At 45.6% G+C, this 26,926-nt stretch overlaps 9 protein-coding genes across 9 annotated transcripts; 5 read left to right on the plus strand and 4 right to left on the minus strand.

The window, feature by feature from the left end:
- Nucleotides 1–54: 54 nt before the first annotated feature.
- Nucleotides 55–1,839, plus strand: N7539_006014 (uncharacterized protein; the record flags this gene model as incomplete). The annotated part of the gene is made up of 1 exon (XM_056935616.1): nucleotides 55–1,839. One exon carries the CDS (start codon nucleotides 55–57, stop codon nucleotides 1,837–1,839), a length of 1,785 nt encoding a protein of 594 aa, XP_056789084.1.
- Nucleotides 1,840–2,762: 923 nt separating this feature from the next.
- Nucleotides 2,763–4,121, plus strand: N7539_006015 (uncharacterized protein; the record flags this gene model as incomplete). The annotated part of the gene is made up of 2 exons (XM_056935617.1): nucleotides 2,763–3,092; nucleotides 3,159–4,121. 2 exons carry the CDS (start codon nucleotides 2,763–2,765, stop codon nucleotides 4,119–4,121), a joined length of 1,293 nt encoding a protein of 430 aa, XP_056789085.1.
- A 2,510-nt stretch (nucleotides 4,122–6,631) lies between these two features.
- On the minus strand, nucleotides 6,632–7,368 carry N7539_006016 (uncharacterized protein; the record flags this gene model as incomplete). Its single annotated transcript, XM_056935618.1, has 2 exons — nucleotides 6,632–6,765; nucleotides 6,948–7,368. 2 exons carry the CDS (start codon nucleotides 7,366–7,368, stop codon nucleotides 6,632–6,634), a joined length of 555 nt encoding a protein of 184 aa, XP_056789086.1.
- Nucleotides 7,369–11,775: 4,407 nt separating this feature from the next.
- Nucleotides 11,776–13,822, minus strand: N7539_006017 (uncharacterized protein; the record flags this gene model as incomplete). Its single annotated transcript, XM_056935619.1, has 3 exons — nucleotides 11,776–11,973; nucleotides 12,893–12,997; nucleotides 13,733–13,822. Coding segments are annotated over 3 exons (393 nt in total), but the record flags the coding sequence as incomplete, so codon positions are not given.
- Nucleotides 13,823–18,330: 4,508 nt separating this feature from the next.
- N7539_006018 (uncharacterized protein) lies at nucleotides 18,331–18,546 on the plus strand (the record flags this gene model as incomplete). Its single annotated transcript, XM_056935620.1, has 1 exon — nucleotides 18,331–18,546. The coding sequence occupies one exon, from the start codon at nucleotides 18,331–18,333 to the stop codon at nucleotides 18,544–18,546; it is 216 nt and encodes a 71-aa protein (XP_056789088.1).
- A 609-nt stretch (nucleotides 18,547–19,155) lies between these two features.
- On the minus strand, nucleotides 19,156–19,592 carry N7539_006019 (uncharacterized protein; the record flags this gene model as incomplete). Its single annotated transcript, XM_056935621.1, has 2 exons — nucleotides 19,156–19,285; nucleotides 19,345–19,592. Coding segments are annotated over 2 exons (378 nt in total), but the record flags the coding sequence as incomplete, so codon positions are not given.
- Nucleotides 19,593–20,419: 827 nt separating this feature from the next.
- N7539_006020 (uncharacterized protein) lies at nucleotides 20,420–21,055 on the plus strand (the record flags this gene model as incomplete). Its single annotated transcript, XM_056935622.1, has 3 exons — nucleotides 20,420–20,742; nucleotides 20,800–20,817; nucleotides 20,875–21,055. The coding sequence occupies 3 exons, from the start codon at nucleotides 20,420–20,422 to the stop codon at nucleotides 21,053–21,055; spliced, it is 522 nt and encodes a 173-aa protein (XP_056789090.1).
- An 887-nt stretch (nucleotides 21,056–21,942) lies between these two features.
- Nucleotides 21,943–22,434, minus strand: N7539_006021 (uncharacterized protein; the record flags this gene model as incomplete). The annotated part of the gene is made up of 1 exon (XM_056935623.1): nucleotides 21,943–22,434. One exon carries the CDS (start codon nucleotides 22,432–22,434, stop codon nucleotides 21,943–21,945), a length of 492 nt encoding a protein of 163 aa, XP_056789091.1.
- Nucleotides 22,435–24,614: 2,180 nt separating this feature from the next.
- N7539_006022 (uncharacterized protein) lies at nucleotides 24,615–25,724 on the plus strand (the record flags this gene model as incomplete). The annotated part of the gene is made up of 4 exons (XM_056935624.1): nucleotides 24,615–24,787; nucleotides 24,829–24,892; nucleotides 24,966–25,136; nucleotides 25,197–25,724. 4 exons carry the CDS (start codon nucleotides 24,615–24,617, stop codon nucleotides 25,722–25,724), a joined length of 936 nt encoding a protein of 311 aa, XP_056789092.1.
- Nucleotides 25,725–26,926: the final 1,202 nt, after the last annotated feature.

A 26,926-nucleotide genomic window follows, 5' to 3' on the forward strand; every position in this document is an offset into this window, starting at 1 on the left:
GTTTACTGTCATGCTGACTGGTCCTGGTGCTTTTGGAGACAATCTGACGGTGTGATGACCTTTTTGTCCTTGCTCACTGCATATCGGGCCCAGTTCGGATGCGATGATGAAACTCCCCTGTTAAAGCTCATTGTTCCCCGGCGGACCGGATTCGCGGCCCGATCCAACGCTTTCCGAGACCGACTGTGGAATTTCCAATCCTGCTTGAGTTTCATCGATCGGACCGAGTTCAGCCAGCGATATGAAGCCCCGAAGGCTGATATGCCTCTCGCAGTTGTCCTGAATCTCAGCGTTTGCATGCTCCTTGTATGCCGCACCCGCGTCAAGCAGCAGAACTGTGATGTGGCCAGCCTCGGTCAAATGATCGCCAAAGAATTGCAATATCCTTGGCTGCTTGATCATGCTCCATTGCCCAAGACTTTGGTCATGTTCAATGGGAGGAAGAATACCGAAGCGGCCAAGCCCATCCTTGAGACTGCATACGACCTGGGCATCCGGCTTGTCATACTCGACCATCCCGGCCACTGGTTGATCAAGTCGCCGTACAACCATCTGTACCACGAGTTTATACCGATGGACATGAATTTCGACGACGATCTTCCGCACCGCATTGTCGCAGCAGTGCAAACTTGCCTTCCTGTCGACGGCCTCTTCACCGTGTCGGATCCGTGCTTGGTCGCCGTCGCGCAAGCCGCGTTGATCCTTGGTCTTCCCACCGAACCTCCAGCGGCGTTTGCAGCGAGTGTCGATAAGTCCCAAACGCGCGCGTTCAGTGCTGCTCCTGCTATCGAGGACGGGGACGATGGCTTCCAGTTTGCCTCCGCCGCCAGTCTGGCGGAACTGGACGGGTTGCTGACCTCGTCACAATTCATTCCTCGGTATCCGCTGATCGTCAAGCCCTCGACGGGATGGAGCTCGGAGAACGTGTTTAAGATCCATAACCGGACGGAATTGCTCCAGGCGGCTGCCGGTATTCCCTCTCGCCCCGCCAGTCCCAGAATCCTCGTGGAGACTTACGTGAATGGGCCCGAGGTTGACGCAAACTTTGTCCTCCTCGACGGCCGTGTGCTCTTCTTCGAGGCGTCGGATGACTTCCCGTGCGCTGCTGACGCCGTTGACGCCGGATTCAAAGCTGACTTCGGCGAACAAGCCAATCTCCTGCCCTCGACATTACCGCCACAGGAACTAAATAGCATTCACGACACCTTGCTCCACATCCTGCGGGCGGTCGGCTTCCGCACAGGAGTCTTCCACCTCGAGGCACGCGTCCGGGACTCTACGATGGCGTATACAACCACGGAAGATGGGGTCCTGGATCTGGATCGCAAGCGTGCAGGGTGTCTCGACGCCCCCAGATGTTTTTTGATCGAGATCAATGCACGGCCTCCCGGTTTTCAATCGCTCTACGCTACCCGAGTCGCCTACGGGATTGACTATGTGGCCCTGCATCTCCTGGCCGCCTTGGGCGATCATCCACGCATGCAGGCACTGTCGCATGCCACGCGACAGATGTCGCCGTTTCAGGAAGAGACCGCTACGGGCCAGTATCCACTGTGGTGCCAGATTTTGTTCATCGCCAGCCACGATCGCCAGGGAGGCATTTGTGAGACTCCCGACGCATGCGAGACGCTCCTGGAAGTGCACCCGCATTTAAGCTCACATGTCGTCATGGGAAAGTCCTTCTTCCGGTCGGGGGACTATGTTCCCCCGCTATCGGCGAATTCCCGGGTATTTCTGGCCTTTTTCTTAGTGGTCTCCAGAACGAGTCGCGTTGAGGTCTTGAAGGTGGGCGAGGAGATTCGCAAGTATTTCCGCCTGGATCTGCAGCGGCAAACTTAAGACCAGCAAATGATTCAGCCTAAAATATCAAAATCTCGGGGCCAAGCAATAAAAAAATGGTGAGTTGCAAAAGGCTTATTTCTATTTGGCCCGACCATTGGACGTTGTATATAATACATACGGTAAAGCTAGATCTCGTACAGAAAAATTTTCTCCCTTTCCATCATCGATATAGATTAAAGATAGCATTTAAATTATAGATTGTCGTCATGCAATTATAATAGCACCCAAGCTAAATAGTGTGAATCCAAAAGTGTATCATGACGCGGAGCAAGGGGATCTGTAGGTTAACATTCATAAGTGTCATAACCTCAGCCTGCAAGTCGTTGAGGTATCCGAGAATTAAAACGCGATTGCAAGTGCTACGTCTGACGGTCCGGTTATCATATATCGCGAAGTGGTTGTGTCTGCACGTTGACTGGCCTCCTTACTGCAATATGTGCGGATTATCCCAGGGCATCCAGTTTGCGGTACGAAGGCGGCTGAGTGGGAGATCAATGAGCAATTAGCGGAGGTGAGTGTGTGATTTGGTTCATGGGCGCAGTCGGGGTCACCGGTGCTGCAGCAGTGCTGGCGCACCTGGCGATTCGAAGTTTTGACGATTTCATTAAAAAATTGACGGGGATTGTGGATTGACGGGGATTGTGGGCGCACCCATACGCGGAGCGGTATGGGTGGGCAGTAAGCACGGATAAGTCGTGATTGATGAGGGGCAACCAACTCGGTTGATTGTTGAAAAGCCACCTTTCCACATTTTTAGGCGGTCGAGACGGGTTTGGCGGTGAAGACTACTGCCGGTAGGTGTGGAGGAAATGCGAGAGCCCGTTGACTCGTGGCCTCTCCAGCACCACGACGAGTACCAAAACCCCCTTCGAAGACCGTGAAATAATTCAATTGTCCCACTTGATCCTAAATCTTTTGCAATGGCCCCTCCGGAAACTTTCCAGAATCCAGGCCCTATATCCATCACTCCTATTCTTCAACGTCTTGCATACCCCGCGGCAGCCGATATTCAGGTCAGCGCAGAGGACATTGCTTCTGCATTTGCTCTCATTTTTGAGAACAGGCTATCAGAAATCCAAATGGCGGGTTTTTTGACTCTGCTGCACTCGACGGGCAAAGATAAGGAAGCTGGTGTCATTGCGAAATGCGCTCTGCGTATGCGAGAGACTGCTTGCCAGATTGAGAAAGCGCCGTTGGAAAAAGCGATCAAAACTCGTGGCCGACATGAAGGGAACTATAATGGTGGATTGGTATGCGCTTTTGCTGATTTAGGGCCTCGATTGACCTTGAATACTGATTTGTCTTCTCTTTGATAGTGCGATATCGTCGGAACCGGAGGAGATTCGCATTCGACCTTTAATATCTCTACGACATCCTCAATCCTTGCATCGCCTCTTTTAATGAGCGCTAAACATGGGAATCGAGCGCAAACTTCATTCTCTGGAGCTGCAGATATTCTTAATGCGGTTCAACCTGTACCTCCTAAGATCTCTGCTATCAATGCAAGTAATGTGGCCAAGGTGTACGAAGAGACCAATTATGCTTTTTTATTTGCTCCTAACTTCCATCCTGGGATGATATACGCCAATCCCGTGCGTCGCGGCCTTGGTCTGCGCACTATCTTCAACCTGATGGGTCCTCTAGCAAACCCCGTGGAATGGGCACTAGAGGCGCGAGTTGTTGGCGTGGCCTATCAGAGCCTAGGTCCAGCCTTTATTGAGGCCCTTCGACAAAGCGGAGCTAGGAAGGCTCTGGTTGTCTGTGGCGAGGAAGATATGGATGAGATTAGCTGCGCGGGCAAGACAAACTGCTGGAGACTCTCTGAGTATCCGAACCCTGCCTTTAATAATTTGCTAGAGGACTGTTCAGGTCACGATGGAGAGCAGACGCCTCGTACTCTGGTCAAACTTGATACCTTCCAGCTTCACCCCTCTGACTTCGGCCTGCCTACATACCCTCTGACCGCCGTGTACGGCCGCAAGATGCCTAAGGACAATGCCGCGATGCTTATGAGTATTCTCCGAAACGAGCTTCCGCGCGATGATCCAACCTTGGCATTTGTCCTGATTAATGTGGCTGCTCTGTTGGTCACTTCGGGCATCTGTGAAGCTGACAGCAGCAACATGGGTCCTGGAGATGACGGTAAAGTCATTACTGAGCGTGGTCCTGGCGGCGGTCGTTGGAAAGAAGGTGTCCGCCGAGCACGCTGGGCAGTTGAGAGCGGTGAAGCTCTCAAGTGCTTCCAGAAGTTCATTGAGGTTACCAACAAACTTGAATGAACTAACGCTGTTGTATATACGATGACCTGTATGTCTCTCTTGCTAGATAAATCCGCAGTGAAGTCCTAATCTCAAAATTAGAGTATTAAAGTATACCCTAAAGAATACCCTGAAACGGAGGAATGGAGTGAGGTACCAGTGCATACGGAGAGAGAGCTCACAACTCCTGCTATAAATGTCACCAGTCCCGATCTGCCGCCCGTTCCCCTCCATGATGGTCAGCCTGAATCCACAGTAGAGAACAGTGATGAGGGAACACCGGTTTCCCGGTATGTTATCAGAAAGCCCTCCAGTCACACCTCTTCCGCCGATGATTCCATGCCTGCAGTAGCGGTGTCGCCTCAACCACATCAAGGGCCGGTTGAGATTCATCTCTAGGCATTTGAACGAGAACAGTGGAGGCAGTCAGATCGTCTCCTCGTAAACCTGTCAGATCCATCGCCGCTAGAGCGACTTGCGCGAAAGTATTCATGGAAAGGCTATTCACTGTATGATTTACGTCTTCAAAGTCTCAGACCGGCTCAATGTTTCCGTGCGGCCACCACGGACGGCAGGAATGCCATCTTCATGATTTCTGAGCATGAAGAGCAGGCACTTATCGCGGCAGGGCGACTAACTAAGGAGAGGCAACTGCTCGCAATGGCTTCCCGAGCGCTGGATAGGGTAGAAGAGGAAACCTTTTCAATCACGCCGGGTCGTTTTGGGAGGCCGAGACAATCATGATGACCATTTCAAGTAGATATAGGTCCCTGAGAACCCTCTCTTGAGACAGATACCATCCCAAGAATTTTAGTGACACAAGCCAATCTTCTCGGTAGGAGATCTGACATAATAGGGGATTCCTGGAACCTCAAGCCGTTCTTAGAGGTCAACAGCGGATCTCCGGGTGATTGAAGTACTTCTGGGATCGCCTAGGGTGTACCTGAGATTGATGTTAAGGATACAGTACACGGAGTACATGAGCTTACACGGCGCTAGCTCTACACGGCTCCAAGAACGTGTAAGTCGACTCTAGGAGCTTTTTTGCTCCTGGAACCTCGAGTACAGTTCCCAGGCGCAGCCAAATACCCTCCGGGAAGGGCTTTGCGGGCGACGAGCTCCTACCTCTACGTGGTGCCCGCTGGGAACTTTTCCACGACGCGCCGACGCGCCGAAAATCGAGTCTCCGAACCTCACGAAACACCAAACATCACAGCCCTAGTACAGAGACGAAGTCGTGCCCCCTCACACGTACGCCCCCACGACGGATAAGGGACCTTGCCACTCCATTGATCCCGCCCGACAATCGTTTACGGTGCCGGATCTCGAAGATTACGCGATGCAGACGTGATGCAGAAGGCCGGACATGATCAACACAACACAGTCAGAACAATTGCAAGAACCTACGCCCAAGAACGATAACCAAACTCTCTGCTCTGATGCTGCAACCCGTCAAAGTCAACCTCTACCCTCACGAAACACCAATATACAGAACCAGGACCTAAGAGGAAGTCGTGCCTCGTTACACGTCCCCCCCAACGACGGAGAACGGAACTTGTCACTACATTTGTCCTGCCCGACAACGGTTTACGGCTTGGAGACTGACGATGACACGCTGGGCTCGGGGCAGAGACGTAGGTATAGTTCATGGGCTCAGCATACGGATATCGCAATATAACGACACCAACAACACCACCCACAGCTCAGAACGTCAATTCGAGATTTGTCGGTATTTTGTTTGATCTGACCATGTCCTTCCACAAGTCCATTGGTCGCAACCCTATGCGAAGAGTGGCCACAGAAAGCTTGTGAGGTGGCTTATACTCAACAGATGTGAGGAGAGTGGTAGTGATGTGTTGGCGTTTTCACGTTTCAACTCTCCTCCTAAATATATTCGAATTTCTTACCCATATTCTTCATTGCCCCAATTTTCGCGAAAACGATCCTTTAGTCCACGTTAGGTAAGACGCCAGCTAAATGTCCTCGAATACCTTATGCTTGCCCACGATGTACGTCCGTTGACATTTCCACAGTGCCAATAAAGTGCGCTCTAAAGCGTATTCTAAACCGAGATATGTCATCTCTGGTAATAACTCCTGTGAGCAAGCTCACCCGTGCTTGAGCTTCACTTTGTGCCCGAGGATCCAGTCAAGGCACGGTTTTGCTTGTTCGCAGGAGCTACTACCACGGCTCCCGGAGGGTCCGTCCCCCCCAAAAGGAATAAATAGCTCGATTCTGGGATGACGCTCGTGTCCAATAGCGAGGAATAGCTGCACATGAGCTACGAAATTATACAAGAAGGAGCAGATGGTGGCTTATGGAAGAAAACCATCCTTGGGTGACGCATCAAGAGAAACAATGCCTTGCATTTCAGAAGCTCTTTGCATCAAAAACTTCAGGGGACAAGACGGGAGGCCTTAGGCCCTGACCTTCCCTAGAGCGCGGGTCTGTCAATTCAGTGTCAAAGTTTGTTACGAGGTGCAAGGTGCCAGGTGAATGTCGATTAACCTCATTTTTCTCCCTCCTGCATATTATGTGTTCATCCACTCTTCCTGATCATCAAAAGATGCTTCATGGTAGGGGTGTCTACCAAGCCAATCGTCTGGGTTAAAAACACGTCTATAGTGGAGATAAAACTGAGTCAACATTTTGTTCAGGCCTTGGCCTGTTAGCAATTCTATCTCTTATAGGGGCTTTGTTGAACATACTACCCAGTGTCATAGGATGCGCAGGCTGAAGGGAGAAACGAGAAGTGCGCTCGCGGAAAAGAATCAATGACTTTGGGATAGTGGTTCCTTGGGTAGAAATAAATTAGCTTCGCATATTACGACAAGAGGTTTTAATCACCTTTAGGTATGCACAAATAATGAGGTTCGGCAGTGTGTTGACCACTTTCCACGTTATCTAAGTAGTTATCAAACGACCTTCGTGTGATCTCTTGCATAAAGTGCGTGTTCGGCATAAATAATGCGCCGTTAGAAACTGAAAAAGTTAGCAGGCGAAAAATGTGAATTTGCTTTCGCGTACAATCAGCTGTAATATTCGGATGTACCAAGCCGTCTGCAGAGATTTCAACTCCGTCCTCATACTCCCAGTCATCTTGTTCAACGGCTCTGTCGTACAGCTTTGAGTCGCGGTGTATCTGAAATCGATATAGGCTAGCTGGAAAAGTTTGGTGCGTTGACACGTATGAGAAAGCACGACGATTCGGGAAACGTAGGATGCCACGCGCAGGGCCTTGCGCGCGACGAAGAAAACTGTGGAACATCGCCGTGTTAATGGTCTTGGATCGGGAGACCCGAGGCCTCTAATGGAGATGATCCTTTGATTAAAAGCGAAGTGAAGCAAAGGCAGAGATTTCTCAGGTGCATTTGATGACAAATAAATCACATGATAACTAACTAAGAGGCTACCTTACCCTCAGACCACGCTTGGTGTATTCGTTGGAGTAGGAGGTGCATGGCATGCTCCGTCGATGTGAGTTTACGGCCCCCCGTATGTCGACTTGGGAGAAGGTGGTGCACATCTGCTAAATAGGAAAGTCGGTTTGCGATGATGGCTTCCGTCACCTTTCCTAGGGTATTCAGCAGTGCAATTGGTCTATATGCCTTCGGTTGCGTGTAATCGTCTTTCCCTGGTTTCCGGAGTACTACCGTGATCGAGTCCTTGAAGTGTGTAGGACAGTAGCCATGTTGAAGACAAGCGTTGAAAAGCGTATAGAGACTCGGAAGAAGGATGTCAAGCGTCTGGTGCAAGATTCCGTTGACGATTCCGTCAGTGCCGGGAGCTTTGTTCGGAGACGTCCTGCGCACTGTTTTCTCGATCTCTAGAATAGTAATATCCGGGCATTCGATTGGTGGCGGATACGTATATCCTTTAATGTCCGAAAGGTCGGCTTGGAGCGGGGGTGGGAAAAAGGTTTGGCGTAGTGTCTCGGCCTTTTCTTCTGGCTCCTGTGCGAGTCCTCCGTCCTGTTTCACCAGTGCTAGCGTGCAGGCTGCCGATATGTTGTATCGGTTTTTGGCCCACTTAACCAGACTCCAGAGACCAGATAGTGACGCCGATGCCTCCTCTACTCTTTAGCGATGATGATTTCGAAGGGTCTTCTAGACGAGCCGACCCTTCCTATTGCAGGCTTGACGGTATGCCGCGTAGTCATCATCCTGTCTTGTACGTTGCCACCGTCGACGGAGCTGCTGGGCTTCTGTACAGAGCTGCTTACACTCTTGGTTGAACCCAGGGATTGAGCGAGGGGATGGGCTAGACCACGGGGTAGATGCCTTAATACCAGCATTCAGGGCCTGAACGAGGGTCGATACAACCTCGTCGATACCCTCTATTCCATTGAGTTCCGTGGCATCATTCGCTCTAGCGAGGTGCTCCTGAGTCACTTGTCGCAGGATTGGTAGGTTTGTCTTGGATCATAGGCGCTTTCTCTTTGGCTCTACAGGTTGCCAGCCCCATTTGATGGCCAGCGCAATCGGCAGGTGGTTAGAGTCGATGGATGTTGACGTTCCCAGAGACAAATTTTGCACTCCTAGGCAACCTAACCCGCAATCCTGAGAGCTTCAAACCCCTTCTAGAGACATGGAAACCCCCTCCTGGGAGCTATATTGATTCTGAAACTCTAGTTAAAATTCCTAGAGCAGCTGCTAGTCATCCTAGGGTAGACGGAATGTGATTGGTTGATTCAGTGATTACCTCTAGAACTACTCCGTAATCTCATGCAAATAGCCTGGAGTCTTCCGAAATGAAGCTTATTAGACCCATACAAAAGGTATGATCCCATCGCAGGCGTAGTTGATTAAGCAATATTAGGAAAAGCTACAGTGGACTCTAGATACAAGACGTAGCGCGAGGAAGCAAAAGCGAGGTGGCTTTCCGCGTTCAGGGAAACCCAGATGCGCCAGGTGGGTCCATCTCCTCTACTTACCGCGTATGATTCAGGTATATCCCTGAAAACAGGCATAGTTACTCCCAGGAAGGGATTTGTTGGGCTGGAAACTCGAAGAATTAACCGCCGGGACGTAGATAGACGACCACTAGAGACTCACGTCTGGTGCGGTCGCCAGCTGGCGGTCCTGTGGTCGGGCTGGTCGTACGACCAGCGTCTGTGTTGAATATCACGGTGGTCGGCGGCTAAGTGGGTTTAGGGTCAAAGATATAAAGACGGGTTACCCCTCCTCTGTAAATAAGTCAAGCACAACCAATCTTACTATCACCCATCTTAATAGTCTGATGACCATATCTGTTGAATATCACTGTTGAATATCACGGTGGTCGGCGGCTAAGTGGGTTTAGGGTCAAAGATATAAAGACGGGTTACCCCTCCTCTGTAAATAAGTTAAGAACAACCAATCTTACTATCACCCATCTTAACAACAGCCTTCAAGCCGTCAACTGGCGGCCACCCTGGCTTAGTAACCGTAAGGGCCCCAAGTCCTCTGACTATAGTCTTATGTTGTAGGACCTGCGGCCCTAGGTAGACAACAGCCTTATCCTGGAGACGCGTTCTGACCCGAACCATAGGTTGAAGGCGGTGACGTCTTGTGGTCATACTGTAGAAGTCATCGAAACCTATTGGGCCAAGGTTAAGCATGTTCTTTTTTTTCTGAAGGTCACTATGATTTGGACCGGAGGCGTGGGGGATTCAAAGAACAATGTCCAAGGGGCGGGGATATGGTTCTGAACCGCCAAAGTCATGACGGGAACGTGTTTGCGTGAAACTAGCCCGCCACCAATAAAAGGCCGGTATACTAAGCGGTATAGCTATTTCAGGAAGGCGGTAGTGGAATGGTGTCCCAACTTTGCTGTCCTCTGTATGTCCTCTCTTGAATCCTGCGGGCCCATAACAAGGTTCTCGGAAGGTAGGGCCGTCTGTGATGGAAGTCTTGATACGGCTGCCGTCTTGTGCACATCGCTGATCTAAGCAGTTCCTCTCAAGAGGAAATAAGTCTTGAGACCGCATATCCGAGAATGGATCGTTCTTAAGAATGCCTTCACATAACCGCCTTCTCAAGAGCCCAAGTCTCTTAAGAGCTATGTCTCATAAGTCTCCTCTTGAGAAGATATCATTTATGAGAATCCCCTCTTATGTCAGAGCTCCTCCTGAGAAGATTGGCTTGTATTATTAGAGTTCTTGGGATGGTAAACGGTTCAAGAAACGCTTCTCTGATAGCCCTGGCCACTGAGAAGTCTGTCACATATCCACGTAGCACTCAAAACGTGATTCATATTCAAGCTCGCTGTAAAGGTATCATCCTGGGTCACCTGATTCCCTACGTGGGCCAAAAAGACCACTATATCCGCGATCAGCGGATATGATCCAGGACCTAATATATATAGTATCGCAAACTTGTCAGGCTAAACCATGACACTCACCGTCGGGGCCTACAACCCTAGCCATTTGTTCTTATTTCTGGAGGCCTTTTATTACACTCAGAGAAGGGAGTAGAGCTCCTCGAGTCCACAGTTGCTGGACCACCCGGTCTTGCTGGACCCCCCTTCCACACGGAGCCCTTCCACGTACGGAATGGGGCTGCGTGTGGAAGAGGGCTTCGTACGGAAGAAGGCTGCGTGTGGAAGAAGGCTGCGTGTGGAAGAGGGCTGCGTGTGGAAGAAGGCTGCGTGTGGAAGGGGGGTCCAGCAAGACCGGGGGTCCAGCAAGACCGGGGAGTCCAGCAAGACCGGGGGGTCCAGCAAGACCGGGTGGTCCAGCAAGACTGGGGGGTCCAGCAAGACCAGGAACGCGAGCCTTCATAAGGCATAATTCTATTACACAAAACTTAAGTGTGCAAAGGGAATTTTCATCTTTTGAGCAGACGAAAGACCACGATTTCCCTCCAAATGGAAAATCGTGGTCTTTCGCGCGTTGAGTTCTAGGTGGGCGCTAAGACGGCGCGTACCTGTTGTGGCTCCTCTACGTGATAATAACCTTCAGATGTCCAGCCAAACTAAAAGCAGGTTAGTGAAGAAAGAAACGCGGGACAAAAGGCTTCCGTGCTTATATTCGAATTATTAACTATAGGAAGGATCTATACCTATTAAAACGTTCTAGCTTACAACTGAATACAAAAAATAGAAATAAAAAAAAATTCAAGACCAAGATTCACCGAGCTCGTAATCGCTTTGATCGACGAGGCGTAGGCTTGATAGTAGACGCTTCTATTCTATCTGGTTGCCCTTTCCCCTTCTACTCCCCACCAGACTACTCTTCTAGGCGCCCGCGTTTTAGAGATAAGCGTATCGTATACTATAATTAAAGCTAAGCACTAGGTTCTAGATTTACCGCCTTTACCGCTCCTCTTGTTACTCGCCGTATAGAATTCTCCGTTAAGTTTAAATCGGTGGTAGTTAACGAATAGCTAGCAGAGGACGGGAAAATTTTAGTACTTAGCGGGTAGGTTAATAGCCCTATAACTATAATAGAACTAGGCGCTATCAACCGAGGGCTAATCTTTACTATATCAAAATCGAGAGAGGAAGCGGGAGTTTCGGTACCCTACTAAGTCTCCGGCTCCGTAGACTTATTTCTAGAGGAATCGTCGCTATAGTTAAACTATAGTATCCTTAGTAGGTAATATAGTTTAATCTTAATATCGTATATATACTTATTACTAGCGTAGACTAGAAATTCAGTAATACTAGTAAATCTAGGAAGATTACGGTAAGCCTTCTAGGTATAGCTAATTCCGTCGTAGATATAGCGTAGATAAAAGTCGATAAGATAGCGACGAAGAGAATCTAGACGTTTAGAAGGAAATCTATACAGAGATAGGTTCGACGCCGAGAGACGGGATATACTATAGTAAATAATATAGATATCCGTTAGGTATTTTATATTATCTTCTTTAGGAGATAAGGGATCCTCTAGCTAGTCTAATATATTATTATTCTTATCGTTAAATTTCTAATTAATACGATTACCTTACCTACTAGGCTTATAGAGACTTAGGAGAGTAACTATATCCTTAGTTACCTAGATATAACGCGCGAGTAGCTTATCTTCGTTATAATTCTCTGCTTTAGATCTATAAAAGTTCTTAACGAGGCGAGCGCGTTTAGGAAAAATATACGTTAGGGTAGGTAACTCCTAGTCCTTATTATTAGAACTATCTATATTATATAATTCGGTAAAAGGATCGCTAAGAAGCTATTTAATCTATCGGTCGACTTCGAGTATAGGTATATTACAGAAATAATCCTTTCTAGCTATCTCTTAGGTATTAGTCGCTAAAGTCTTACGAAGCTTAGTTATCTCTCTATCGATAACTTTATACTATTAATAAAGATATAGAAAGGGCTTTTCGGTATTCTTTACTATACTAGCTAGAGATCGTATCTCCGCTATAAGCTCTCTCTTCTTATATTTTAACTTAAGTATTTCCGGATATTAGTAAATAGTATACTTATAGGTATCGGTAAGCTTAGATAGTACTAATAGGTCCCTCTTCCTAAATATACTACTAGTAACGCGTAATAAACCCTCCTAAGATAGTCGAAGGAGAACGATATATTAGAGATCGTATCTAATAAACTATAACTAGTAGTATTTTTCGAAAACTACGTTATCTAACTAACCTAGTACCCTTTACTACTTCTAGCTAGTAAAATTCCCTATCCGCTCCTAGTTAGATCTAATATAATAAGACTACCGTAGATATAGTAATAAAGTTATTAAAGACTATATATAGGAGTAACTTACGATTAACTTTATTTACAGTCTAATAGCGAAAGTTATAATATCTAATATTATCTTCGAATTAAGTATCTCGATCTAACTCTTTAAGTACTCGTCGACTTAACTTATAAGTTATCGGTAACGACGGATAAAGCTTATAGCTATACGTTATACGCTTAGAATACCGAAGAAGGGGCGTATTAAGAATCTCGGGCTTCTAGCGGAGTAGTAAGAAGGAACTACGTTTTAGAATATATAACCGCTAAATAAGCTCTAGTATAAGATCGGTATTAATAAACGCTCTATCTCGAAAGACGAAAGAAATAACTTAGGTAATCGGATAATATACTAATTAATAGTCGCTATATATAAAAAATTTAGTTCTACTAGTAACTATTAGTATTACTCTAGTATTTACGATTATAATCACGCTTATCTATTAGCGCCTTCTAGCTAACCTTTTAGGTTACGAAATTCTATAACTATATAGAGAACGTTATATTTACTCTAAGGATTATAAAGATAGAAGAGTTTAATATCACGATAGTAGACTAAGTTAGAAAGATCTATAATAGGGATATATTTCGGAAGATTACTCTAAAAAGTAGGGTTTTATTTACGCTTACCTAGGAAGGAATTATTAGATAGAGAGGTATTCTATAGAAGTAAGATACCGGGTCGGGTCCTAGTAATAGCGGACTAGAGTTAAATAGTAGTAAATTAGACGATTATACTTCCGTAACGAAAAAACCGTGAATAGACCTAGTAATACCGATAGATTATATAAAAGATATCTATATCTAGAGTATTCTTATCCTTTATTCGTCTAGAAATTTTACGCTTAGCCGGAAATATACTATTAAGAAACTATACTCTAGTTAGCCTAGTCTCCTTTAGAACAGAAGAAGTAACTATATACGTCGTATCTACGTATAAATATCGTTATTAATACCGCGATAGGCGAATAGTTAGAAGTATTAATAAAGACGGCGCTAGTATTCGTCGTATAATTAAAATACTTTCTCTCGTGATATTTTGAATATCTAGTCGAAAAAGGTTATATAAATAGCTTTATCTTCTAGTAGAAGATAGTTTACGTAGTCCTAGTTCGATTAAATACAAAATCTATTTCTGTGTTATTCCCTAACTATAAGATTTATTTTATTAGGGCTAACTTACTTCCGCTAGTACCGTTCGACCGTAGCGATTCTATCGGCTAAAAAGCGGGTTATATTCTATTAGGCTAAAAAGATATACTAGTATAGTCTTTAAGACTTTATTTAGATATATAATAGATCGGATAAATTAGGTTATTTAGGGGCCGATATACCCCCTACTATATACTAATAGATTCCTATTAGCGTTCTTAGCTTAAAGTTTAGAGGAAGCTATCTAAGGCTCCGGAAATATTTTAGTCTAGCTCGAGTTTCCTCGCAAAGGATAGGATTAGTCTAGTATTAGTAGTCATCGACTTAAGCTAGGGGTATAGAAATAGGCGCTATAAGGAGAATTCGGAGATAAAGGCTAAGGTTTAGATTCTATAATAGAAGACTTAGGAGTTAAGTATATCGAGGCCGATTAAGGTAGCGGAGATAGGATAAGAAGGTTATTAAAAGACCCTCGAGGGAGATAGCAGACGAAGTATCTTATAGCCGCTCGACTAGGCTAGACAAAAAGGAGGGGGCCTTTAGTTTAGAGGTAGAAGGGAGCTATTTTCGGCGTCGTTTAGTCGCTAGTAGAAACGGGGGGAATAATCGTTAAAGTCAAGTACTAATAATAGGACGAGAGATAGATAACTAATAGTACTAGTTAGGTACAGAATAGCGGGCAGTATAAGGTACTAGGCGGTTAAGTAGCGGCTCGCTATCCAAAGTTATAGGTGGAAAGGCGGCCGTTTCTGGCGCTAGAGGTTATCATTTTCGGCGTCGATTTCATAGGTCCCTATATTCTATCTGTAATATACCTAATAATTACCCTCACCTTGTCTATCGTGGATAGGAAATCTAGAGGGGTTTAACGTTTAATCGTACTTAAGATAAGACGACTATACGGTATCGGGTTAATTTCAGGCGCCTAGGTATATATAGAATATTTAGTATAGAATATATTTAGTTCCAGATCATGATATTACCGCTTATCTTCCTATAGCGTATAGCTTACCCGTACTCTACCTTCCTATTAGATTATTATATTATAGAGTAAAGCTACTCTCCGAATGATTTACTAGGAAAGACCCCCTATACTCTTATACGACCCCGGCGATAGTCGATCAGACGGTATCCTATAAAAAGCTCGACCTTCGTTTAGCGTAATTATAGTATAATATATCGATATATACGATAGACCGGTAAAGAGGTATATTCGGTATATCTAATAAGCGAACTACTAGCGGTAACTATAGGGTACTATATCGCTAGGGAGGGCTATACTAAAGGGTTAGCGTTTTTCCTTAGATAATTAATAACTACTTACCTACTTAATCGTAAAGAAGCGCCGTCTTACTATTCGTATAATTATTATTATAAAGGATAATATAATAGTCTAGGCCGTTCAGGCCGAGTATACGAAAAGATTCCGTCTTATTATCTTCCTAACTAACTAGAATACCCGCGGGGTATAGCTTTAACTTAATACTATACAGCAGATATCGTAGTCGCTATCTAATCTAGCGTATAAATTTTATTTCTGCTAGTCGGGCCGTCGGATATACTTTAAATATAGATACGATCGATCGAACTAAGAGCTCTTCTACTATATAGTAATAGAAAAAGGGGGCGTTCGGGTCGGCGAGGGTACTCGGCGACTAGGGCCGGCAGAATAACCGGTAGTATATATAAGCAAAGTCTAACTATCGGTAATATATCTTAAGCGTACTCTGTCCTTTATTAAAGTATACGTCGACTTTACCGGCCGAGCCTCGGACATAGACTACCTAAATATAGTTAGTAAACCTCAGCAGAGCGAAGTAGGCTCGTAATATATAGTCGACTATTCTTACGAATATTATATCTAGGCCGATATAGGGCTTTATATCTTTAAACAGAACTTACTACTCCTCTTCGACGGTTCGGATAGGGTAGTAGATACGTAGTATATACTATAGTATATCGGGTAGGCGTACTAGGCGCTTACCGAGGCTATCCCGGATTATCTTTATAGTCTATCTATATTAGTTATTAAAATATAATACTATTTATCCCTAAGTATATACCTAATTATTATATCTCTTACTATAAAAGAATTCCTTCTCTGCTAACTTACGTAGTAAGTTTTACTAGATCTAATATACTACTAGTAGCTCTTAAAGAGGGCCTATTATCTCGGCGTCGGCAGAACGGGTATACTTCCGTAATAGGTCGATAAGTAGAGGTAAGATAGTATCTTTCTACTTACGTAGAGCTTCCTCCTATATCTATTATACTTAGCGAGCCGTATCCCGCTAGGATACGAGTCTGTAACGGTAGCGGTAGGCGGTCGAATAGGCGAAATTATACGCAAAGAGGTATACGCTACCTACGGTAGAATTAGTTAAGGTAATCCTATTATAATATAGCTAACCTCGAAGCTAGGGATCAAGAATCAAGTCGCTATATAGTATAGAATTAATACCGGAAGGGTAGGTAAGTCCGCGGATATCCTTATTAACCAGAGCTAATTCAAAAACGCGTCCGGCGCGACTAGTCGGCCTAACTTAGCCCGCGTCGCGCCGATCACCGCTACTATATCTCTCTCTATATAGGACCGAAGGTTTGCCATATAGAGAGCAGGATCGGCCTATTAGATCGACGTGGTTTTCTGAGATAGCGCTAAGGACAAGAAATCGAAGTATAGTCTATATACATATCAAATCTCCAATTGTAACTACTCGCGGCGATACTCACCTAGAAGCCATCTCGAGAAGGAACCAACGCCGCCAGCTTGACTAATACCCTCGCCGTAACGTCCTACAAGATGGTCTTAGGCGTCTTTAGTTAAGAATCCTAGACCAAGAGCATTAATCGGGGAGTCGTATGTAAGTATTTACGATGGTGATTCGACCGGTCCTTTTTCGAGCTGGATAAAACCTAGGGCGCGTCGATTGTTACTTTCCGCTGGCCGGTCGGCAAGGTTACGGTCGGGAACAGTAAATGAAAGACCACTACTGTGGTCTTCCAAGATTGGCTAGAAGCTCTGACGGTCAAGCTCGAATCTTCTATGAGAGCATCTTTCCTACGTAAATCAGCGCTTGTCCAGCAAAGGAGGTTGATATATACTAATTCTGATACAATTCTCGAAATGTATTCGCTTGTGTCCAATCTTTCACGTAGCCGGAAAGGTTTCGAGAAACCACGCGCCGGGAGGATAGGTATATAATGAGGGGGGTTTTCCGAGTAGCTCACGTTCTAGCTGCTCGTTCTCTAGGACTATGATGCTATTATCCTCGTAAGCGTCGGCGTTGTAATGGTGTGTTATTCTTGAAAATCAAGCTTGCGGATCGGGTGTGAATTGGGATTGAGAAGAATGCTAACCGGGGTAGGATGACACTATTTATGTTGTGGCTTCCTTCCGTATTGAAATTATATATCTACTAGAAATGTTGAGGAACAGTGCTCTCTCTATCAAAAAGAGGCAGTTTAAGGATGAGAAGCGCTTGGCTTACTAACTTGAGACTTGGATGCCAGGATTAACCAGCGAACGCTTTCGACTTGTCTGCTATGAAATTGATGCTCAACGTTGACGCCGGGTCTCGCCTGTTGTAGGCGCTGCCGTAGGCATTAGTAACAGCGTTAAGCCAATACTTTCCTGGTGTCCAGTCAACATAGAGTCAACATGCTTATAAGCTATTTAGTTAGTATACTCTGTGACACCGCACTAACTAGTGACTTAACCGAGCCTACAGACATACGTTCGTACAGGCGATTTCAGTCTAGGAGAGGAAAAATTGCTCAGCGGTCTATGGTATGGCAACCAAGAAGAGCGTTCTGGCTCCGCTTAGTTTAACCTACATCCTATCTACGTATAAAGTTGATAGACTAACTACCATTCTCACTCAACCTGAAGCACAACACAGACTATTTACTAGTAATATATAGGCCTAACATGGATACTGGGCCAAGGCACATAGACACCAAAAAAAATTATCCGGCTTTTTCCAGCCGTTCTTAACCTGAAATTAGCCCCAGGAACCCAATACTGCTTCCAGGAGCATAGTGAATTATCGCGAAGAATAATCCTGTTGGGCTATAGGAACGCATCGGAGACCAGGATTAGTCACGCAGACTCCAGGGAGCCTCACCTACCCTAGGAACATCTAGTCTATTCCCTCCTGTTACCAAATTAAGGGTTGCTCCGTGGCAAATAAGTTTTATAAATAATTTCCGACCCTTCATAGATTTAGCTTCGGTATAGAAAGGCGCCCTGAATATTTATTTACTCTTGAGGATTTTCTACCGAATAAGTTACAGCTGGTTACCTAGCATGAATAGCTTGCTCTAAATTGATACTATATTAGCAGGTATTGTGAAATTCAATTCACCCAAGCTTCCTTGTTTTTTAGCTAGCACCGGTAAAATGTTGGAATTAAGGGCAATCAAAATATGTGGTATAGTCGGAAATCCCAACGCCGGGATATCCACGTTGGCTAAAGCATGTGGAACCGTTCAACATCAACACATCAACACCTTCAACACCTTCAACACCTTCAACACCTTCAACACCTTCAACACCTTCAACACCTTCAACACCTTCAACACCTTCAACACCTTCAGTACCAGTATCAACACATGACCAATATTTCCCCTTATTCATAATTGCGTGTGAAATTATTTTCGACTCCAGTAGTCGGGTTTTTCACCTACTACTGTAAACGGAGACTGTTCACCCAGTTCACTTGACAAACCGGAAAAAAGTCATTCCTGCAGGCTACTTTATCGTTTTCTTCACGTAGTCCGATGGATCAGAGTGGTAAATGGGATGATAATGGCTGTATGCAATACGAGAGGTAAGTAGTATACCAAGTATAGTTCAAATTAATATAGAGTAACTTCAGGCACTTGTCATTACAACATGACCATTGAGGATAGTAAAATTACGTGAATTGACCTAATTGGTGCGATATAAAAGAATACCAGAGCCCCAAGTATTTCATAGCAAATGCTGGTGGCATTATGCCATGCTTTAGATGGTTGGCCCTTGGGCTATTGCACAAGACCGCCTCACTATCGGCATGAGACGGAAGTACATCGTGTTATCTCGTTGGGCTGTATTCTGGTTGAATAAAACTAGATACATTACCACGTAGGCTTTATGATGAAATCCTATGCTGAATAGTCTTCAAAGACTTTGAAATGCCATAGATTTTTCCATCACCCAAAGCAAGATTCAATCACTTACGCTGTTGGTCGTATTAAATAAGCCGTCTTTGCTCACAGACCCAGTGCACATAGTTCCAGAGCTTGGAAAATGATCGATTCTCTCGTCCATCGCGACTCGGTGAATATGGTTCATGAGCTGCAAAAAGAATAAGCTTTGAACCTAAGAAAAAGTGGAGATCTTCTCATACCATATGACGATACTTCGACTGACGGCAATTCTTGACTCTTGAAGCCATCTGGCGCAACCTCAGGAATGTCATGGAGCCATCGTCTAACATTTCCGCAACTGATAGAATCACTGCTCGAAAGATTGCATCGTGCGGTAGCTCTCAGACGTCGGGATTTTCCCCGGCCCTTTGAGGTTGTCGCCCGCCGCGACGGTCTAACGCGACCAAGGCGACGTTTTCGTAGGATATAGTATTTCTTTCCTCGTAATGATTCAACAGACCGCTTCACCCCGACTTAGTCCAAATAGGCATCAGAGCGAGCGATCCATAGCAGTTCGCTGTTCTCCTCTAACCAGGCAAGAAGGTTATCTTCCTCCCGTTTAGACCATGGTGTTGCACTACGCGAGTACATAGTAATAATATTATCCCGAAGATTAGAGGCTGGTTATGACAACAAATAGAGGACAGGTAGGTAGGCTTTGTTAAGCTTTAATCTACTCGTTTCGCATAAATTAATACCCGCTGAGCAACGGAGCGCCACAAAATTAGTTAACATATTCCGGCTATTTAATTTAGGTCAACTAAATTGATTGATAGAACCCGTTTCAACGTTAATAACACAAGTAATTCTCATCGTTGCTAAAAGAAACTAGGGGACATACTTCATACGCCACGGAGGTGGAGAATGCGACGTCGAATATACTTTGAGGGGTCGAACCATAGGACTGAGAATAGGTGATTTGTCATGTTGATAATTGAACATCTCAACGGTGAAACTAAGAGTTTCAAGTTAGTGCCATTCAACTTCATGTATACATGGCTCTGTACCTAATAGACACAATCTAGTTACTGTCTAATAGGACAAAGTGCACGTTGAGTTTGTGGGACCATTAACGTTAACCCGAGAAAACTTCAGACGGTTCAAACTACACATGGTGCCGGAAATGGAAAGTTTGGAAAACCGTGGGATTTTGGCTACAACTCAATAGGCAACGAACCGTGAATTAAAAGCAAAAAAGCAAAATACCGTAGATCGATTTAAAAATCTACATAATAGCCCTCATTTGAACTACGTAAAACAAGAGCCACGCGACCTCTTCCCCGGTCATAGACGCCAACATGGGAGCAGTTCGAAAGTCTACGTACACTGCACGACGGCCCGATTTTCGGAGACAATTACAACGTGCCCTGAGCCTGTCCTCTTTTGAAACAGAGGAGACTCATAGTACGTCAAAGTCATCCACTGGTGACACTACCGAGGACCAGCTATCAATTCACTCGGAGAATGATGGATCTAGCGTGCAAAGCGGCAGTGTTGGTGGTAACCACGAAGCCCAGATTGATCCTGCATTGTTTTTGACTGCTCGAGATGTGGAAAAGATTGAAGGTCAGAGAGATCTTCCTAAGGATCGCGACATGATTGCCTTGGAATGTGTTGCAGAGTGAGTATCACAGCCGTGACCTTTGAATTACTTGCGCTAAGATTGCATTTGGCAAAGGCTAGATGTCCGAATGAAGTAAGCCGATCTAGGGTGCATTATCTGAGGGAATTTGTGCGCTAAATATTGACATAGGAATGTGGAATCCTCCATGAATAACCAAGAAAGCCTGAATGAAGTGGTCCGCAGTGATTTGGCGAACATCCTTAGTCGATTGGCTATTATGGAGGAGAAAATCACCAAGGCCGACCCAGACGAGAGGCAGGCTTCTTCGGAGAATCGTCAGACCGAGCGAAGACGGTTTTCGAGACGATAAACGAGACCTATTTCAATCATCAGCCTTGTGCTGCTCTAGGGATTCATTTCAATAATGGTGACCTCGCTACTTGGTGATTATAAAGGACTGTCATATATTTTGGTTAAAAGACAGGTAAAAATCGACAGTATAAGTGAATTGACGTTCTGAGTATGGCATTCGCCGATAGCTAATCTATAACAATATTGCGAACTTATGCACTGTGTCTAGAATGCGAACCCTTGTAAAAAGGGGAAAGATGTGGTATCCGGAGAACGGCGAGAATTGGAACAAGGGGAGTGAGGAAACTCTATACAGTACCATGAAACTTTACGGGATCGTAGATCCCGGCCGATCATGATTACCGTCGAAAGCTTGAAAGTATTTCGGGCACTCTACCAGGCGGGGAAGGCTGGACTTTGCCTATGATTTCTGTAAGTACCGACCCACATTGTGCATCGAACGCTCTGAGGAGAATCTGTGAACCTTAATTCGGTGGGTCAGACTCAATTGAGTTTTTGGTGTCATTTAATACGAGGGCCAGACCGCGAATCTTGATCGGTGGAGGTGCGGAACATCCTCTGGGAAGAATTTGTCATTACGGCGGAAAAGATCTAACCAAAGGCGAAAGTACGGGCCTAGCGGACCCCTTTACAAATTTCCCCCCGTGCGGCCCGAAGGGCAGGTTTTTTCAAACGTGGGGCGGTCCCACAACCAGAATGTTATGCGTCATGCATTGTCTCTACAAAGCATAGTTCTAGAAGGACTCTGGTCTACGTAGATTTTTGATATTAGAACATGTCGGCTTTGTTCTAAATAAATCACATTCAACCCTTGGCAACTGACTCAACGGCAAGATACAATCGCACCACAACTGCAGCCATTCACCCTAAAGCAAGGGTGATGTTTTAGCTTGTAGTTGGCGCTTGGTGGGGCAGAATGGAATATTCGCCCATTGCGGAAAGTTCGGGTAATGAAGTAGAAATCAGAGGCTCTGATGCGCGTCCTTGACCAGGCCACATCCCATGCACCACTCCAGAACCTGGCAAATAGGTAGCCAGCTCTCGGTTTTGAATCGCTTCCACACTCCTCCAGAACTGCGTGGCAGCGGATACCAGCTCACCATGTGCCTGATACAACGCCGGCTGGATATCATTCCATGCCACTTGGCCCTGCATGGTGGAATTGAAAGACTCAAGCTGCTGTTGCAACTGACCAGCCTCCATGTGCAATTTTTTTGCTTCGCACGAGAGTTTCTCGTTCTCCGCCAGCACCTTTGTCAATTTAGCCATCTCTTCTGCCTTTTCCATTTGGAGCTGCTGAATTTTCTGGGTACTTTCAGTTCGCTCTCGGTCCTGGTCCTCCCTGGCCTTGTACAGCTTTTCTTGGGCCCTGTCCATGTGTTTGAAGCATTCTCTGTGAATTGACCAACTGTCTTGGCTGTCGTCTTCTCGAGGTCTTTTGTGTGGGAATGACAACTTGCAGTCAAGGTTAACATGGGATCAAATATTGCGAAAAGGGCGAGCAAAAGGCTGCTTTTAATTGAAGGATTCAAGAAGCCGAAGAAACCTACCTGGTCCGTAGCTGAACGCTTGACTGATCGCAGTACACGGTGTTCAGCGGTGTCGGAGGCAGCCGATCGTCGCGAATGAGCTCTTGCTAATTCGCTTAGGTTGAAGTCTGCCTTTGATCTTGAGCTACCTTTCTCACTCTGCGTAGACTTAATGTTGGGTCGCATCGTGGAATTTCAGCCGAGGACAATTGGAAGCTCGCGAGTAAGAGGAATAAAGATAACAGTCGCTCTCCTTATTGGGGAACTGATCGATTATATATAGGTGATCATAACACAGAATGTGAAACATGAGACGCCGCTAGCCAGAATTCAGGCCATACAAATGCTGAATTAACATCATAATGTTGCGCCTTGGTGCCATTGAGACAACCCATTGAGGCTGGGAAGGCGTTAGTGCGGAAGTTAAATTGACGCTAGCTAAAGAGAATTTGATCTGCCTGCAGAAATATTAGCTTCGGATCAAAATGCATGCAAAAAGCACCTTACCGTTCTGAACTTGATGGGGGAAATCGCTACACCTCACTTTCATTGCGCTCGAAAAAGGCTTGCAACATCAGTAAAATGACTCAATATAATGACAAAGTCACAGCAAATCCCACTACAATGTGTCTCTGAACCGTTCGAAATGTGGACCCTGACGTTGAATTTGCCTAAATTCTTGGTGGTAAAGGTACAACAGGAACTGTTTCAGATCAATGCTACAACAACTTAAAGCGTAACACCCACAGGCCCATCTAGAGTATCTGCTAGATTTTGACCTTTGAATGGCGATAAGATAATCAAAGGTATGAGGTTTCCTAAATCTGTGCATCTAGTCACAATGTGATGATCGAGGGACCTGGCGTGGCGGTAGAAATGAGGAACCTCTCTTAAATTTAGGAAATTCCATAACAGCAACTTGATTTATTACACAGCATGTTGCTAAGATTCGGTTCGTAAACAATTGAAATGCCGTAAAAGAAGATTCCCTTAATTAACGTGCTGAGTTCACATTAAAGGGCACGACCATAGCAACACCTACGTAGCCCCAAACTGAAAGCCCCTGACCCGTGGTAGAAAGCTAGCTTACTCCATTTTGGCCAGTAAGAAGTACATTTCACCGCAAGTTATTTTGCAGAGGTTGCGCGTGCCTGGGTCTTGCTGGCTGTAAAAGACCGGGGTGGGTCAAAACGAAATGGCCTTCGTTCTAGAAGTTTCTTCCAGATAACGGCCCCCCAAAGCCTAAACTGTCAATAGGAACCCACTGAACTTGCCCTCTAGGCCATGTAATCATTTTCAGTTGTGAGATCCTTAGAAAAAATGATCTGTTTGGGAGAGTCTGGGACAACCATGACCAGGGTAGGAGATACCCACTTTGAGTGGCCGGAATAAGTAAGAGTCGTGCGTGCTTGACTTCTCAGGACCCACCGGCATCATCCACGATGTATAATTCCAAATTCAAAGCCAGTAATTCATGGGAATTGTGATGTAAACCAACGTGTTCCATGGATCAGCTGTAGGAATTCGTACATGCATTATTTGTCCATTCCATTGTTGACTTCTGGGCTGTTGGAACAGGGGCATTTCCGCCCACAAAAGTGCGGACACAATCACTGACAATCATAAGTCCAATGTTTGCTCGCCCATGGATTTCTAGTAAAATAAGTTTTGTGGCTTTACTCGGACTCCTCATCGTGGTCACCCAGCCCTTTTTCTCCAAACCAAAAAACCCTTAGACTCGAAGGAATTTTCACAAGTACTGATTCGGAGAGATTCAATAGGATGCTGGGTAAAATCAATCGTACTTATTCTCATTCATCCTGTCGTAAATCGAAATTGCGCGAACAGAGTACATCATGACTTTTGAAGGTGAGCTCCCATAGGATGTTCTACAAATTGAATTCCATTCTTGTCTGATTATGTCACACAAGTAGGTATAATAATAATTAGGTCTGGACATGATATTTCACTTGATCTTGTTGGTCTCAGTTCACAGCCCTCGTCTTTTCATCCTCGTCCTACACTACCATGGACACAATCATTACCAACTTGCCGCCCAACGTGGGAGCCATCCTCATCGAGAATATCTCCATCATTCAAATAATATCCATGTTTTCCATCGGTGCCTACAACGCCCTGGAGACGGGAATTGCCGTGTTCGACTCGTTCAAACACTACCGCGGGCTGTATTTCTGGAGCATGTAGGTAGCATCATGGGGCATACTGGTCTATACGATCCCAGCTATGATACGATTCCTATCTCAGTCATCCAACCTGGCCATGTCAATTCCATTCATTTTGGGGTGGTATGCCATGGTGACTGGACAGGCCGTGGTACTCTATTCCCGCCTGAATGTGCTCGCGACTGACCCCATGAAGCTCCGCTGGGTGCTGTGGATGATTGTTATAAATTTTTCCGTACTGCATATTCCGATGACGGTACTCTTCTACGGTCTGAATAGCGGTCAAAGCGTGTTCGCTCGGCCGGCAGCTATCTATGATCGGATCCAGGTGACCGGATTCTGTATGCAGGAATTCGTTCTCTCCGGGGTCTATATTCATCAAGTGCTGGAACAAAGGAGCCTTAAGTGAGACCTACATTGCCAAGAGGACCGGAAAATTATTCGTCATTTACTTTGGATCAATATTCTTGTTGTCTTGATGAACCTACTGCTGCTTGTGGCCGAGTACAAGCTGCATTACATCGAAGTCAGCCTCAAAACCGTGGTTTATAGTATCAAGTTGAAGCTGGAATTCACGGTCTTGAATCGCCCGAGAAAGCTGGGATTTACATCACCTCCTCCTCTGGCTCATCAGATACCCGAATACGCCCGACAAGAGAGCGACGTCAATCTGGTGGGACGATCACGCCTCCACTCACGCCAAGAATCCAACTCCGAATCAGTGCGTACGGAGTGTGGGATCAAGGTGCCACCTCGTGTCTCGCAGCGACCTAGTATTCAGGCCAATCGTGAGGCCAAGTGTGATGCTCAATCCGACGATACGAGAGTCCGGGGTGCGATCCCGTCTTCAAATGAGTTGACGGCTCCCTCAGCCTGCTCCTCAGATCAGTTAACCACGTCCTTGTCTACTCTGGAGTTGAATCTTTCAAACTTTACGTCAAAATTTGACGTGTAGGTCTTGAATTAACGCAGTTAGAACTTTTCTCTGGTGGTGACTCCGTAACCGAATGGGTCTCGTGTTAGAAATTTGATTGAAGGATTCTCCTTATGCCAGGTATTTGACGCTACATATATTAATTCATTTGGCATTGATCAACATGAACGAGGCGTTAGATCTTACTCACTCTCGAGATGGGATTTCTACAATGTCTGGCGTATTGGATTCTGTGAAGATATTGTTGAGATGAGGGGATAGGAACTAGAAGGAGCAATAGCATATGCCAGCAATTGAATAACATTGGAGACATCTGACTAGATAACCCCTGAATCGGAGCGTACAAAGCATGCTTCCCAATTGTCCACTTTACCTTATAAGGCTTAGTGCGTCTCAGGGAGGATGGCAAGACAGCCATCAAAGCCTCAGCGGCAGCGAAGACTGCTGAAACTTAACAGACCAGAGCATACATAAAATATCCGGGAAGTCCTTGGAGACAAAGTACATTTGTTTCTAACAATATGAATTCATCAAAGGAGTATAGCCTGCTATAACTAGTAAAGATGAATCAAAGTCAGATTTCAAAAGTCGAATAACAGGCTGTGCTTGTCCTACAATCGACGGTTCTTTTCTGGTACGCGAGAGTAAGTTCGAATCATTTCAGCTATCCCCTGTCGTTGCTGCTTTTGTAAAACTTTCATGTGGAGTGGCGACATGGACTGACAGTGACTGCGACTTGATTCTGAAGCTTTCTCGAAGGAAGCCATATGACATTCCTCCGCCTCATCGCCGTTGTCACCCGCATCGGGATAGGCAGAGAGCGGAGACACCCCCCAAAATGCCATATCCTGATTGACGGAGACCATAGCGTAATATTTTTGCGAACAGTCGAGATTAGCAAACGTGACAGATGTCCGGCTATTTGAAACCAATTGTTGTCGACAGCCACAGAGTGCCTTCGGATCCGGAAAGCAAACTAAGATAGAGTGATCAGCCATGGAGTCGACCATTGGTCAGGTGAAAACATGTGTCGCTCGGAGTACCTACCTGAGTGTCCATGAAATAGCGATGAATCGATAGCATCGCAGCTGTCTCCATGAAGCACGATATGATACTCGGGTTTAGAACGACGCGCAGTAAACGGGAATTCGGACCCTTTGGTTGTCCAGATGACTGACAGTTCAGCTTTTCCTGATTTGTCAATTGTCACGCAACGGGGCATA

Source organism: Penicillium diatomitis (genome assembly GCF_028827545.1).
Source record: "Penicillium diatomitis strain IBT 30728 chromosome Unknown utg000007l_segment0_segment0, whole genome shotgun sequence".
NCBI classification, from domain to species: Eukaryota; Fungi; Ascomycota; class Eurotiomycetes; order Eurotiales; family Aspergillaceae; genus Penicillium; species Penicillium diatomitis.